The 13,154-nt window shown below is 39.9% G+C and overlaps 1 protein-coding gene across 1 annotated transcript in view; it reads right to left on the bottom strand.

The window, feature by feature from the left end:
* MYOF (myoferlin) overlaps window positions 1–13,154 on the bottom strand; it is a 111,296-nt gene that overhangs the window by 58,590 nt on the left and 39,552 nt on the right. Inside the window, exons 6-16 of the mRNA XM_045024898.1 lie at window positions 12,901–13,061; window positions 12,179–12,307; window positions 10,439–10,501; window positions 10,278–10,328; window positions 7,932–7,962; window positions 7,303–7,418; window positions 6,185–6,311; window positions 5,020–5,123; window positions 2,996–3,064; window positions 2,827–2,870; window positions 1,785–1,867 (exon numbers count right to left, since the gene is read on the bottom strand). Coding sequence (XP_044880833.1) covers window positions 1,785–1,867; window positions 2,827–2,870; window positions 2,996–3,064; window positions 5,020–5,123; window positions 6,185–6,311; window positions 7,303–7,418; window positions 7,932–7,962; window positions 10,278–10,328; window positions 10,439–10,501; window positions 12,179–12,307; window positions 12,901–13,061 — 978 coding nt within the window. The remainder of the gene's footprint in view (window positions 1–1,784; window positions 1,868–2,826; window positions 2,871–2,995; window positions 3,065–5,019; window positions 5,124–6,184; window positions 6,312–7,302; window positions 7,419–7,931; window positions 7,963–10,277; window positions 10,329–10,438; window positions 10,502–12,178; window positions 12,308–12,900; window positions 13,062–13,154) is intronic.

The following is a 13,154-nucleotide window of genomic DNA, read 5'->3' as shown; positions in this document are numbered from 1 at the left end:
GATCTGACACTGGAATAGCAATTTTCAGAGAGATGTTGAGTAACTAAGCACCCAGATTTCAAATCAGAAACACAGAAGAAATTAAGTAACTTTGTCACAGAGGAGAAGGCAGAACAAACTTCATAGGCCCTGATCCTGCAAAGATTGGCACATGTTTAACTTTATGCACATGAATAGTTCTCAAACCAGTGTACTCACATGTATAAAGTTAAATACGTGCTCAAGTCTTTACAGGATTGAGGCCAATGTTGTTTTGTTTTTTAAATTACTTACCATAGCTTACTCATGGACAAGCAGGGCTGTTCTTAGACAACTATAAGGATGTTTCATTACATATATCTGAGAAAAGTACTAATTCAGAATTCAAATGATGGAAATTATTTGGGGCCAGCCTCCTTCAGGCTAACTCACCTTATTTGTTATATTAGGCAGCTAAATAAATATTGAGCATAATTTACTGTGAACTCTTCTATGGGGACAGTTTAATATGCAGTAAAACTTTTATGACAAAGATTAAGCATGAATTTCTGGCAAAGCAACACAATGCTTGGCAAGGAGTTGCCCACCTATAAATGGAATCCTACTATAAGAAGATGAAATTGCGTGTGTGGTTAGAAACATGCTACGTATAGATAAAGAAATTATTAATAAAATAAATTACAACATGATTGTAACTAATGGGAATAAACAAACTACCCTGAAATAGTTATAAACATAGCATAACAGAAACAGGAAGGAAATCTCAATTTTGTCTTTCCTTAACCATCTATGGGAAGAAAAATGTTGTTGGAGTATATTTTTATTGCAATATTTTAATAAGTTCACAGATCACACAAGCCCTAATAGAGAAAATATCTCAGGAGGATGGAAACTTTGCCTACCTAGATGAGTTTTCTTGCAGTCATTATAAGTTTGGCTTTTTAGTTTTCTCAACAAGTAGCAGAACCACTTGACTGAACTGACTGAAAAACTTTGACATATGCTTGACTCCACTTAAACAAATAATTTAATTGAAAACTATTGAATGTATCCAGTGATTTGCAGTTTAGGTGGGCTCAGGCAATGCGATATAGAACTCCTCTCTTCTAGATCACTGGTCTGAGTAGTAACCAAGAGTCATTGCCATTTGACCACTGTTTAGTGGCATATGGGAAATGAGAGGTGGTCTTGGACCAGTTCTTACCAGACTGGTGTTCAAATCACTATTGGCGTTTTATAGGCAGTCTCATCAGGAAGACTGGCTAATCTCCTCTTGACTTCAAGCTGTTTCTCCAAAATCAAGGTTTGGGCACGGTGGCAAGAAGTGGCGGGCAAGGTCACATTTGCTATGGCTCCCCATTCTATACTGGTTCTGAAATAGTGAACTTCGAATTGGCCTCTTTCATAAATGCTGAATTCACTAAAAATATCCTGTAGCACTCTGGATTATATCTATACATCAACACTAGCTCAACAGAAGTATTAAGTTATATGGAGTTTGAAATAGTCAATAAAGTTTTCTATGTGTACCAGAAAACTGAGTTTTGAATTATCTAGTATATTCAGAATACTTTCTTGAATTTTGTGAATTAATTATTAATACTTTGGTACCATAAAATTTTTCAAAAAGTAAAGTTGCTGTTCTGGAAAGTGGCCAATTTGAAAGCACTGAAAACAAGATCTTTAAGCCACAGAACTGGTATAACCCAGGGAAGTCCAGCAAAGCAAACTTCCCTATGCTGTCCCACCATTTCTCTTAAATACACAGAAAATACTTGCTGAATTGTATAAGTTGAATAACTCACCTTCTACTTCTCCACCAGAAGCAGCAATTTTGGAGAGACTTAAATACGTTGTTCCTACTACATCATTTTTTGTAAGACGATCCCTATATGAAATGTAAGATTGTAATTAAATGCAACACTGGTCATCCTAAACAGAGGCAAGCTACAAATGGCTAAATGTATTTACAGGGTATATATGTTTAGACCACCTGACATGTTTGATTAACAAAAGGCCAGATGACGTCTGGCTCTTACATAGCTGTGTAGTAGGAGGAGAGAGAATAAGAAGCTGCTCCCAGCATTGCAGAGTTCAAGGGTCAGGCAGAATTTCAGTCTCAGAACTGGCAGTCCAGCTAGAGAAAGTAAGTTGCAGCCAATAAAGGTGTGTAGTAATCAGAGATGTGCAATCTCTGTAAACTTGGGAACTCCAAGAAATATTCTGCTCTGCTCCCTGGGGGTTGGGTGGCTCCATCCCCAGCCTAGAACTATGCCTAACAGGCACAATCAGGCCCACAATAAGAATAATAAAACTTGTAACTTGAGCATATTAATATTTGGCCCACTTGTCCAAAAATTGTACACAGGCTTGATATACTCAATATCAGCTAATGTCATGTTAATCAATATAATCTACATTGCTGACTAGAGTTAGGCAAATAATTACAAAAATAGTCATTTAAATTTTGGAAATAAACATATTATGGAATTAATGTATGTTTGCAAATATTGGTGAATTATTTGCCTACCACTACAAGTTGGGCAAATAATGGGGAAGAATTGTAAAATAATTTATTAGAAAGTTATTCTATAAGTATTATTGAACCCACTCGCATGTTGATTGTACAATGCACAGAAATCAATAGTGTGCCAATGCCATACTATTTATGGCCCCAATGCAGGAAAGCATCAGTGTTCAGGAAGGGTAATTAAGCATTTGCTTAAGTGCTTTACAGAATCAGGGCTTATGGTTCCAAAACCCTGTGAATTATACAAAGACAGGATTTTTTCCACTCAACACAATTTTATTTTGTTTAATACTTTATACAAAAGAGTCAAAACTCACCAGTCAAAAACTGTTAATCTTATTTTTTCACACATTGAGGGAAACTAGAAAAAAGTAGAGAAAATAAAATGATTCATTATTTATCTTTCACATTTAAAAAAAATAATGTTCTGAATAAAATAATAAATAATTGACGATGGATATTTAAAGAAGCAAGAGGAAACCTTACCTTGATTTGAAGATTAACAACTTGATTCCATTCTGGATTAGCATTTTTCTCAATTATGTTTGTGCAAACCTGCAAAAAACAAAACAAAACAAAAACCACCCCAAATGAAACAGATTTTATAGTAGCTCAAGCTCAAAAAGCAGACAAAAAAGCATGGAACCAGACACAATTTAGGATAAATTGTATTCGGGCTGGTCAAATGGTATGCCATCACAGGCTCCTACAGTGGCTAATGGTGAATATTCAATTTTCCATGCTTTATAGCGGCATTAACCTCAGATTTGTAATTATTGCTGATCTAGGGTGACCAGATAGCAAGTGTAAAAAATCGGGATGGGGGTAGGGGGGAAATAGGTGCCTATATAAGAAAAAGCCCCCGAAATCGGGACATCTGGTCCAGGGGCGGCTCTAGCGATTTCGCTGCCCCAAGCACGGCGACACGCTGCGGGGGGGCGCTCTAGCGGTCACCGGTCCCGTGGCTCCGGTGGACCTCCTGCAGACATGCCTGCGGAGGGTCCGCTCGTCCCGCGGCTCCGGTGGAGCATCCGCAGGCATGCCTGCGGGAGGTCCACCGGAGCTGCGGGATCAGCGGACCCTCCGCAGGGACGCCTGCGGGAGGTCCACCGGAGCCGCGGGACCAGGAGACCCTCCGCAGGCAGGCCTGCGGGAGGTCCACCGGAGCCGCCTGCCGCCCTCCTGGCGACAGGCAGAGCGCCCCCCGCAGCATTCCGCCCCAAGCACGCGCTTGGCGCGCTGGGGTCTGGAGCCGGCCCTGATCTGGTCACCCTGTGCTGATCTGATCTACTTATGCAACCTAAATGCAAGAGACAAAACTGTTCCACCGTTGTCTGAACCATGGTTCTTAGGGGCTTCTAATTTATGGACAAAACAGCTCATCAGCTCCTCAAAGTGGCACCCGGATATGACAATGACAGCAGGAAAATAAACAAAAAGGGATGATCAGCCCTGGTGAATTCATGCTTGGTTTGTCTACATCAAGGGTCGGCAACCTTTCAGAAGTGGTGTGCCGAGTCTTCATTTATTCACTCTAATTTAAGGATTCGCGTGCCAGTAATACATTTTAATGTTTTTAGAAGGTCTCTTTCTATAAGTCTATAATATATAACTAAATTATTGTTGTATGTAAAGTAAATAAGGTTTTTTAAAATGTTTAAGAAACTTCATTTAAAATGAAATTAAAATGCAGAGGCCCGGACCGGTGGCCAGGACCAGGGCAGTGAGAGTGCCACTGAAAATCAGCTCGCGTGCCGCCTTCGGCACGCGTGCCATAGGTTGCCTACCCCTGGTCTACATGTTGGACTGGATGAAAGATGTATTGTATTGGCAACCAGATTCCCATTGTTGTTGGTGCCTATTAGAGGCCCCACTGCTGTGGCATTGTATGCAACTTTCTATACTACCTGTGCCTAAAACTAACAGTGATCTAACTGCTAACAATAACATGGAATTGATGTTTGGGTGGGTGTTTGTTTTTGTAATGAAAGCAAGTCGTTATGACAAACTAGTGTACATGGGACGTGCAACTATGCCCTTAGATTTACTGTGCAATCAGTTATATAAAGCAACCAGGAACACCCGATGAACAGGTAATCTGAAGTGGTCAAGCCCCTACGTCTTAGTCATACATTCTTTCAATTAGAGTCATTAGCACACCTTTAAAAACCCTTTCTATGGTATGTTATGGTATGTCCTCAGTCTATTGAATATGCTTTATGACCCAGTACTGTAAACCCTGATGCAGATGAATAACTTCAGTTTCTATCAACTGAAGTTCTCCATGACTTTATTTTTAATATTCCATGTGTGCTCATAGATTTTTAGCTCCCCCTATTCCTTCCCATTTTTGCGAAGTGTTGAACTAGATATGCTGAAAGTCATTTTCTCTTGTTGATAATGCACTGTGGACCTACAGTTCAATCATCTTAAGATACACTTAGACAGGTGAATAGTTTTCAAGCATGTGACTAGTATGCAAGATTTTAAGTATTAACTCAGACAAATACCTTTTTTCCAGCAAAACAAACTTCCACAAATGGATCTACTAGGTTTTTCTTGTCTGCATCACCTCCAAATATTTCCTTAACAGTCTGTGCAAAAGCATCATCCACTGAGGAGACATTATAAGGCAAAAATTAACTTTAACCCTTTTCTTGAAGATTATGGGCCTAATTCGGCCTCAGTAACTTCTTAGCAATCTTACTTAAGTCAATACAGTTGCATAGACATAATTAAGGTCAGAATCTTGCCCTTTGTATTCAGTTTTCAAAAATAAATATTTGCTTCTAGAAATTAAAAAATAATTGAGATTTAGAAGCAACTTCTAAAATTTTGGCCCTGAGAAGATCACAGTGAATTTTGATGTTAGCCTAGAGTTGGGGAAATAGGAGTTTATGCAATCCTCATACCCTCCAGCAAGTAGCAGTAGATCAGCGGTCTTGAAGTTGGCCTGCTTTGTCGTCCCAGACATAGAAAGGGTGCAGTGAAGGAGAAAGAACTGAATATAAAAGCCATGTTCTGTTACCAAAAATGTCTAAGGTTTAATGAATTTCCAGGGACACACAATACTTTGTGTATTGCACACAGATACTGCTTCCCTTCTCAGGATGATGAAGCCAGTATCTATTAATAGTATTAATTTTATGTCATTTGCATTTAGAATAAGTTGGAAAAAAATGATGGGCTTTAATAACTTTGTTTAGGAACAATTTGTTTAACCTGTTGAGTTTTGAACTCTTCTCAACAAACTTTGACTTGGGGTTTGGAGAATGTGTAGAGCAATTAAACAGAGACACAACAACAGAGACAGAATAAAAGGATGGATTTCAAATACAGACTTCTTACTCAGCTGAATTATCATCTTGAAACTCTGTTTGAGGGACAAATGGACACTAGTAGATCAAACAACACACCATCACCATTTATAATAAAATTTCAGATAATCTGAGATGATAACATTGCATTACCCATTATGAAAGTTATATAGATTTGATTGAGTATTGAAAAAAGAAATGGGCTGCTTAAACCATCACAGAATTATGGGCTCAAACTACGTGGTAATCAACATTGTTTTTGTTTTATGTCTGGGATTTTTTTTAAAATCAGTTAACAGATATTTCTACAGGTTATCGATTGCAGTATTGTACAATCCAGTAATAAGAAGCTATATACTCTGGGGAATATCCTCGGCTCTGTAGATTTTAAGAAGGAAAGTGACCCATCGAAGTGCAATTCCAGCCGGCAGTAAAAGATTACTCTCCACGTCATCATTTTCATTATCTCGCTCTCTTTTTTCCATCTGTTGGAGATATATTGGTATATATTACCAAGCTATATATAAGAAAGGCATCATATGCTAGACAGTCATGTATAATAATATGGAAATTGGTCATAGCAGCATCCTTTAGTCCCTCCACAAGTTAAAATCTCGCATTACAAACTAGGGTTTATAAAATTATAAAACCATAAAAATTTGTTCTCCTTTAAATGTGCTATTTTCAGTTTCAACCTCATCAGTATTAAATTGGAGCAACCGCTATCCATATGGCTATTTTTAAAATTATGAGCATAAACCATGAATATGTGATATTTATAGGTTTCTGGTGCTTTTTTGCACTCATGTGAAGTGGTGACTGTATGGAATTTTCACTCCCATCACAAGGTCTCCTGATAAAGCATGTTACTGCAGCTGGAAACTGTGTACAACTCGGAAGTAATTTGGGAGAATTTACAACTTCCCCTTTGAAAACAAACAGGAAACTGTCAAATTCTCACAATCATCCTTGTGATTGCAAGAATCACCAGGACACAGAAGGGGAAGGTAATAGTAGGAGCCACTACTGGAGATACACCAGGATACTGGGAGGGAAGGCAGCAATGGGAGCAAGGAAGCACCAGAGAGAGACTTTAACAGGGGACTGCGAAAGCTGGTATGGCAGTATTCGGACTGAAGGTAGTAGTGGAGTGAGAGGTAGTTAGGCAAAGGAACATATTGTAAGGAGGTTCTATATTTTTAGCTCTTTCTGGCTACTACCAAGTAGTTAAGGTCAAGATTTAAAAAAAGTAACTGAACCTGAGACACCACAAAGGGGCCTGATTTTCAGGCCACCAGGCTCCTTTAAGGTGCCTTGAGTTAGGCACTCAGAAACCACTAGTTATTTTGAAAATCTTGACCTTAGTTCCTGGCGATGCTCACAAAGTGAATTAACCAGTACAAAGCAAGTAGTGCATAAGAAAGAGGGTTCTGGGTACATGACTAGAAGACAAACACATTTGCAAATTAAACCTACTGGTGGCTCATCTCCTGCCCCCAGGACAAACATGCTGACTTTCAGATAGCCTTTAGCTCCTGAATTTGTGTCTTCAGGGTCACTCAAAAGAAGCCATTTTCTCATGACTGCATGGCCTGAAATAAAACAAAATAAATAAATCAGCCTTCTCCTTTACACAAGAAGTAGAAGTGTAAGCCGTACAATCAAGGCCAAAGTAGAATCTACCCTAAACATAATTATTTAAAAAAAAAATCCTTCTGATCTTAAAAAGCCCAGCCCGCAACAAGCTGTGCAACAATGTTAAAATGTTGAGCGGCATACTAACTCAGGGACACCATTCTCTCACCATGTTTTTGCATGACTTTTCATACTTAATTCTTGTTTTTAATTAAAATCCTCTGGGTGAAAAAAAGTAAGCTACTTATATTGCATTTGGGAACCACTGAAGATCTAAATGCATGTGCCCTTTTTTTGATAAAGATGCTACAGGTTTGAAGTATCTGTCTCAACTAACTTTGCAGCCATGTGTATTTAGGCATGTTTTTCTACTTCAGAAACACAGCTGAAAGTCACAGCCATTTTAATTGGGCATCTCAAGCCAAAGGAAAAGCAGAAGAAACTCAGGCTTTGAGGAGATTATTACTTACCAGGTTCATCATAAACAAAGCCAATGTCAATCTGAAATAAAGATTAAAATATTATATCCTAAGAAGTAGCAGAATACAGTCACAGATATGTGTGTTTGGCTTTAATTATAGAATCTTAGAAACGCAGGGCTGGAAAAGACCTCTAAAGGCCATCTAGTTCATCCCCGCTGAAGCAGGATCAAGTGTACCTAGACCATCCCTGACGGGTGTTTGTCTAGGATGACCGGATGTTCCGATTTTATAGGGACAGTCCAGATTTTTGGGTCTTTTTCTTATACAGGCTCCTATTATCCCCTACCTCCTGTCCCAATTTTTCATACTTGCTGTCTGGTCACCCTATGTTTATCTAACCTGTTCTTTAAAACCTCCAATGAAGGGGATTCCACAACCTTCCTTAGTAACCTATTCCAGTGCTTACCTACCCTTATAATTAGAAATTATGTAAGGGCTTAATCCCTAATTCCCTTCAGTTTTTCATACTGTTATTACATTGTTTCTGTGTTATGAGAAATAAAAGCCTTGTGTGGCATGCTCCTGTGAGGGCTAGAAAAGGAACAGAGGGAAGAGAAGGGGATTGATATGCACAGTATGCTGCTAAGTGATGCTCTGGAAAGGTGGTGGAGAATGTCCCGCTGTGTGGGGGGATGGGATGCAACCTCAGCAGGACTAGATGAAGGAGACATTCATTCATTTAGAAAAACATTCCTTTCTACCTAAATAAAATATTCCAAGAAGTTACCTACCTGGATACACATAGATATATAAATTTAATTGTTCTGCAGGCTGATTTAATTTACCCCACTAGCATTTACTGCATGCAACTGGCAAGGGTGAAATACTTACCAATATTGACCTTGTGGAAGTTATAGGAGTGGATTTTCACCAACAGGAATTACAACTGACATTTTTTCTACATGGTTTTGGGTACAAACACCTGTGGTATGCATCTCCACTTCCCCGGGCAGATCCTCAGCTAGTGTAAATTGTCATAGCTTCATTGATTTCAAGAGAGCTAAGACAATTTACGCTAATGGAGGAGGTTCCTCCTGCCTCTCTGTTACTACACAAGCATATTTAAACAAAGGGACGCCTTTCTTTGTAATTTTGAGATTCCGTATATCATGATGCAATGTTCTGAACCAAGGGCAGTTTTTCTGAATTCCTCCTTCAAGACCCAGGTGATACAGTACAACTGACAGTGACCTTCCACAGCAGTTGTTTCACCCTTTGGAGACTGAAATTCATTTTTCTTTTCTTGGACTATACAGATTCTTACTAGTAGTTTTGGGACAGATAGTCCTATTGCTTTAGGTAGAAAACAATTTTATAAATATTAGTTGTTCATGAAAGGTACATCTATTATACAGACCAGGTAACTTAACTTGCATTTTGCATTTAGTTACACCAGTGTCAATATGGAGTAACTCCCCTGGACCTTATTGAGCTAGTTCTCTTAACTGTGCTGACTCTGCAGCACTAGCAGGCACAGACAATGGTCAACAAACAAAACGATGGGACCGACTGTCCCAGCGCTACTGGTAAGAGTAAATGCTTGCTAGCATTACAAGCAAAACATTATAAGGGTAAGGTTTTGTCCCTTTTCAAACACAGTATCTAGTAATACATTTAAAACTGATGCTTTAAATATTTCTCTAATCCAGGGCCAGTTTTATGACCCGCAGGGCCCGATTGGAATACTCGGCGGTGGTCCGGGGCTTCGGCAGCACTTCGGCGGCGGGGGGGTCTGCTCCGGGGCTTCCGTGGCACCGAAGGACCCCCCGCCACCAAAATACCGCCAAAGACGCCCGGAGCTGACCCCCCTGCCGCCGAAATGCCACTGAAGACCCCCGGAGTGGGCCCCCGGTCGTCGGCAGGTGGGATCAAACCAGGGACCTCAATGCATGAGCCTCTATCTCATGAGCTAAAAGCCAACTCCCTGTTAGCTAAGGCTGTAGAGCAGACTAATTCTCTCTCTCTAACTGGTTTTGGTGCCACTAGATGGGACAGACCACCACACCCAGGAGGGGTGTGGGTTACATACTTCCCGTAGCTGAGGAAGTGTGTCCCGAGCTTCAGAGATTCCCCAGTTGAAATCTTGGGCAAGCCCCCACTTGTAACGCCAACAGACACTAGTCATCAGCGGGTGGGATTGAACCAGGGACCTCTCGAGCTTAGTGCATATGACCCTCTACTGCATGCACTAAAAGCCAACTGCCTTTTAGTTAAGGCTGTAGAGCAGACTCATTCACTCTCTCTAAGTGGTCTCAGTGCCACTAAATGGGACAGAACACCACACCCAGGTGTGTGGGTTACATAGGCAGAATGTAGAAGTCTGATTATACACACCTTAAATTCTCCCATCAGAGAGTCTGCTCGTAAAGAATAAGAATCATACACCTAAAAGGGAAAAAAAAGGAATGAAACCCTTTCCAATCTTTATACAGCATTGGTTGGACAGTGTCATGTGCATCCAGTGAGTTTTTCTAATGTACGCCTTTTTTTCTTACCCGAATGCTTATTGTTTCATCAAGCAGCTCTAAAGGGGTCATGTGGACATTGTAGAAGAATATCTGTTAAGATGAAACAAACTGATTTAGAATGTTAACATCATGATTTTCAGCTACATAAAGTATTTAAGTAGCTTGCCAGGCATATATCTGTTGATATATATTTAGTCTGCTCCTGTTTGGATGTTCTGCATGTGAATTTAGCACTGCCCTGAAAAGTGAAATCCACTGTTTATCCACAGAACAGAGGTAGCACGGGCAGTTGCACTGCAAGTTTCCCTGGCATTGCCCTGCTAATGTGCCTTAACCTTGCCCTGGAGGAACCTCTTTTAGAGCGGATGGAGTGGTTCAATCTGCATGTTCAATCACTCTTTAGCCTCTCTGCTGCAATTATCAACAAGCATGCCAGTTAGTGCCAAATAGGAGGATTCATGCACTAAGAATTTCATGGTTATTTGCACGGAAATAAAACTGATTTTGGTAGCACAGATTTTGTGAAGTATTTGCATTTATTTATTTATAAAATATGCTTAAGCAAAAAGCACCGGCTTGACCTGCAGGCACAACGAAGGTCTGCTCAGCATATTACCCAAGTGGCAGGGGAGGATGCAAAGGAATGACTGTACTCCACCTGTAGCCTGCTTATTGATGCTGAGGCTGGCCATGAGCTGGTTCAAACCCCAGTGCCATTTGCACTGCCTGGTAATGGCTCACAGATGGCCAATACATCAGGCAGGGATGGATGGAATGCACCAGTACTCCAGATACATTGTATGCGCCGCCGCTGTATCACCTATGCTGGAGGCTGCAGTGGGGTAGGTGTGGTGTAGAACAAGAAGCTGGGGATTCCACCATGCTGGAAGAATTTTCAGCTGGTTAGTTAATCCATTTGCTTGGCTCCTCTGTGGCATTGGAGAGTAGTGCAAGATGCCAGAGTTTAGCCTCTATTCTCTTATAAGGTAGTAACAAAAATGAATGCCGCTCGTGTCATTAATACTAATTATGTGGATACCATGTGCTAAATACTTCCATATACTCAGCCCTACATTCAACCTTTCCCCAATATAAAGTCTGTGGGACAGATTCTCTCCTGCATCCATGGTTTGAATTACTTTCCAGATATTCTGAGCTATGCCTCTCCCAACTCATTCTCATCCAAGCCCAGGCAAAGAGACCACATCACCTATGTTTGACTAAAGAAGAGACAGAGACCTGCACCTTATCCCTATACAGTTGTATCACAGTCCAAACTGTCTCAGTTTCCTGCAAAACCTCACATACACATTGAGCAGGAAGGGTGACTGACTAGAACCAGCTCAAGAGATGAAAAGTTGCTCAACACCACACTCTGTCTTTTCTCCCTAAGAGAAAAGAACAGAACCATTCATGTGATTGGTCTACCGAAGTCATCGTTCTCTCACATGATCAGCTGTATCAAAGAATGGCTTCTATCCACTTTAATGGGAGGTTGTTTGGGCCCCTGATTCTTACCAGAAATGGTGTCAATTATGGCATGAATTTTATTATGTGAAGAAATGGTTTTTTTTTAAATTAACTTTACACGTTAACTAGAATTACCTTAAAAATGTTAGAAAATGCTTATTTGTTAAGCAGATTGGGGATGCTTCATTATGAACCGGATCCCTCTATCCCTTCTGAAATAACAGATTTTTGTTGATTTGACAGTGCCAGCTAACTGATTTTCAGATATAATTAAATATGTATTTTCTAAATACTTACCTCATCAAAATATGGATTGTTTCCTCTTTTGATTCTTGTTCGGTGTGTCTGCCCACAAACATGAACTTTGACTACTGGTTTTATGTTATTTCCAGACAACTGACGACCTTCAATGATCCTAACACGAATCTGAAAAAATTAAATACACAAGGCATGCAGTAGCTGATACCTTACAGTGCGTGTCTGTCTCTCTGTGATCATGCTGAAACAAAGAGTATTTCTCTTTTCCATTATCCCACCAAAATAAGTTAACACCAAAGCAGCTAGCAGATTTAGATTGGCTAGCCATTTCAGACCTTCCAACTACAATAATTACAACACTCGTTTTACATCCTCGCTAATCCTGTACCTTAATTTTACAAAATATTCTCCAGAGAACTCTGGGACACAAATTTCTCAGATAGCATCTTTAGTTTTGGACTTGCTCTTATCATAATTATGTTTGAAATCTTTATTGTTCTAATTTAAACTCAGTAGTTACACAACAGGTAAGTTTCTCCCTACATTTCAGCAAGAGCTGTGCAAAACTCTTAGATTTTATTTTGTGAATATTTGCGCTTTAACAGATGTGCTTGGGAAAAAAACACACTTGAAAGACGGGCTTGCTGTCAATTCTGTTATACTAATCTGTATCCTTTTACAATGCATTAGCTTAACTTGTATCTGACATTCAGATTATCTCAGGTTGCGCAGGAAAAGTACAGTATTTAAAACTCAGCTACCTGGAAATCTTGGGGTTTATTAGAAAGGATTCTCCGTGTTTTCTTTCCTTTAGTGATACGCCGAGCAAGCTGGACTTCCTTTGTGTCACCTGGAACTGCTGGTGCAATGCCACCAACTGTACCATCAACCCCATCCTCATAACCTCCATCTTCTTCTCCATCTGACACATGGGAAAGCAGCATAATTAGTAAACAAATAGTTTAATATTGAAATTACGGTCATAAAAGCATGAGGTCAAAACTTGCACAGAAAG

This window comes from Mauremys mutica, chromosome 7, assembly GCF_020497125.1.
Source record: "Mauremys mutica isolate MM-2020 ecotype Southern chromosome 7, ASM2049712v1, whole genome shotgun sequence".
NCBI classification, from domain to species: domain Eukaryota; kingdom Metazoa; phylum Chordata; order Testudines; family Geoemydidae; genus Mauremys; species Mauremys mutica.
The sequence above is the reverse complement of the archived record's forward strand: the minus strand, read 5'-3'. Positions and strand labels throughout refer to the sequence as shown.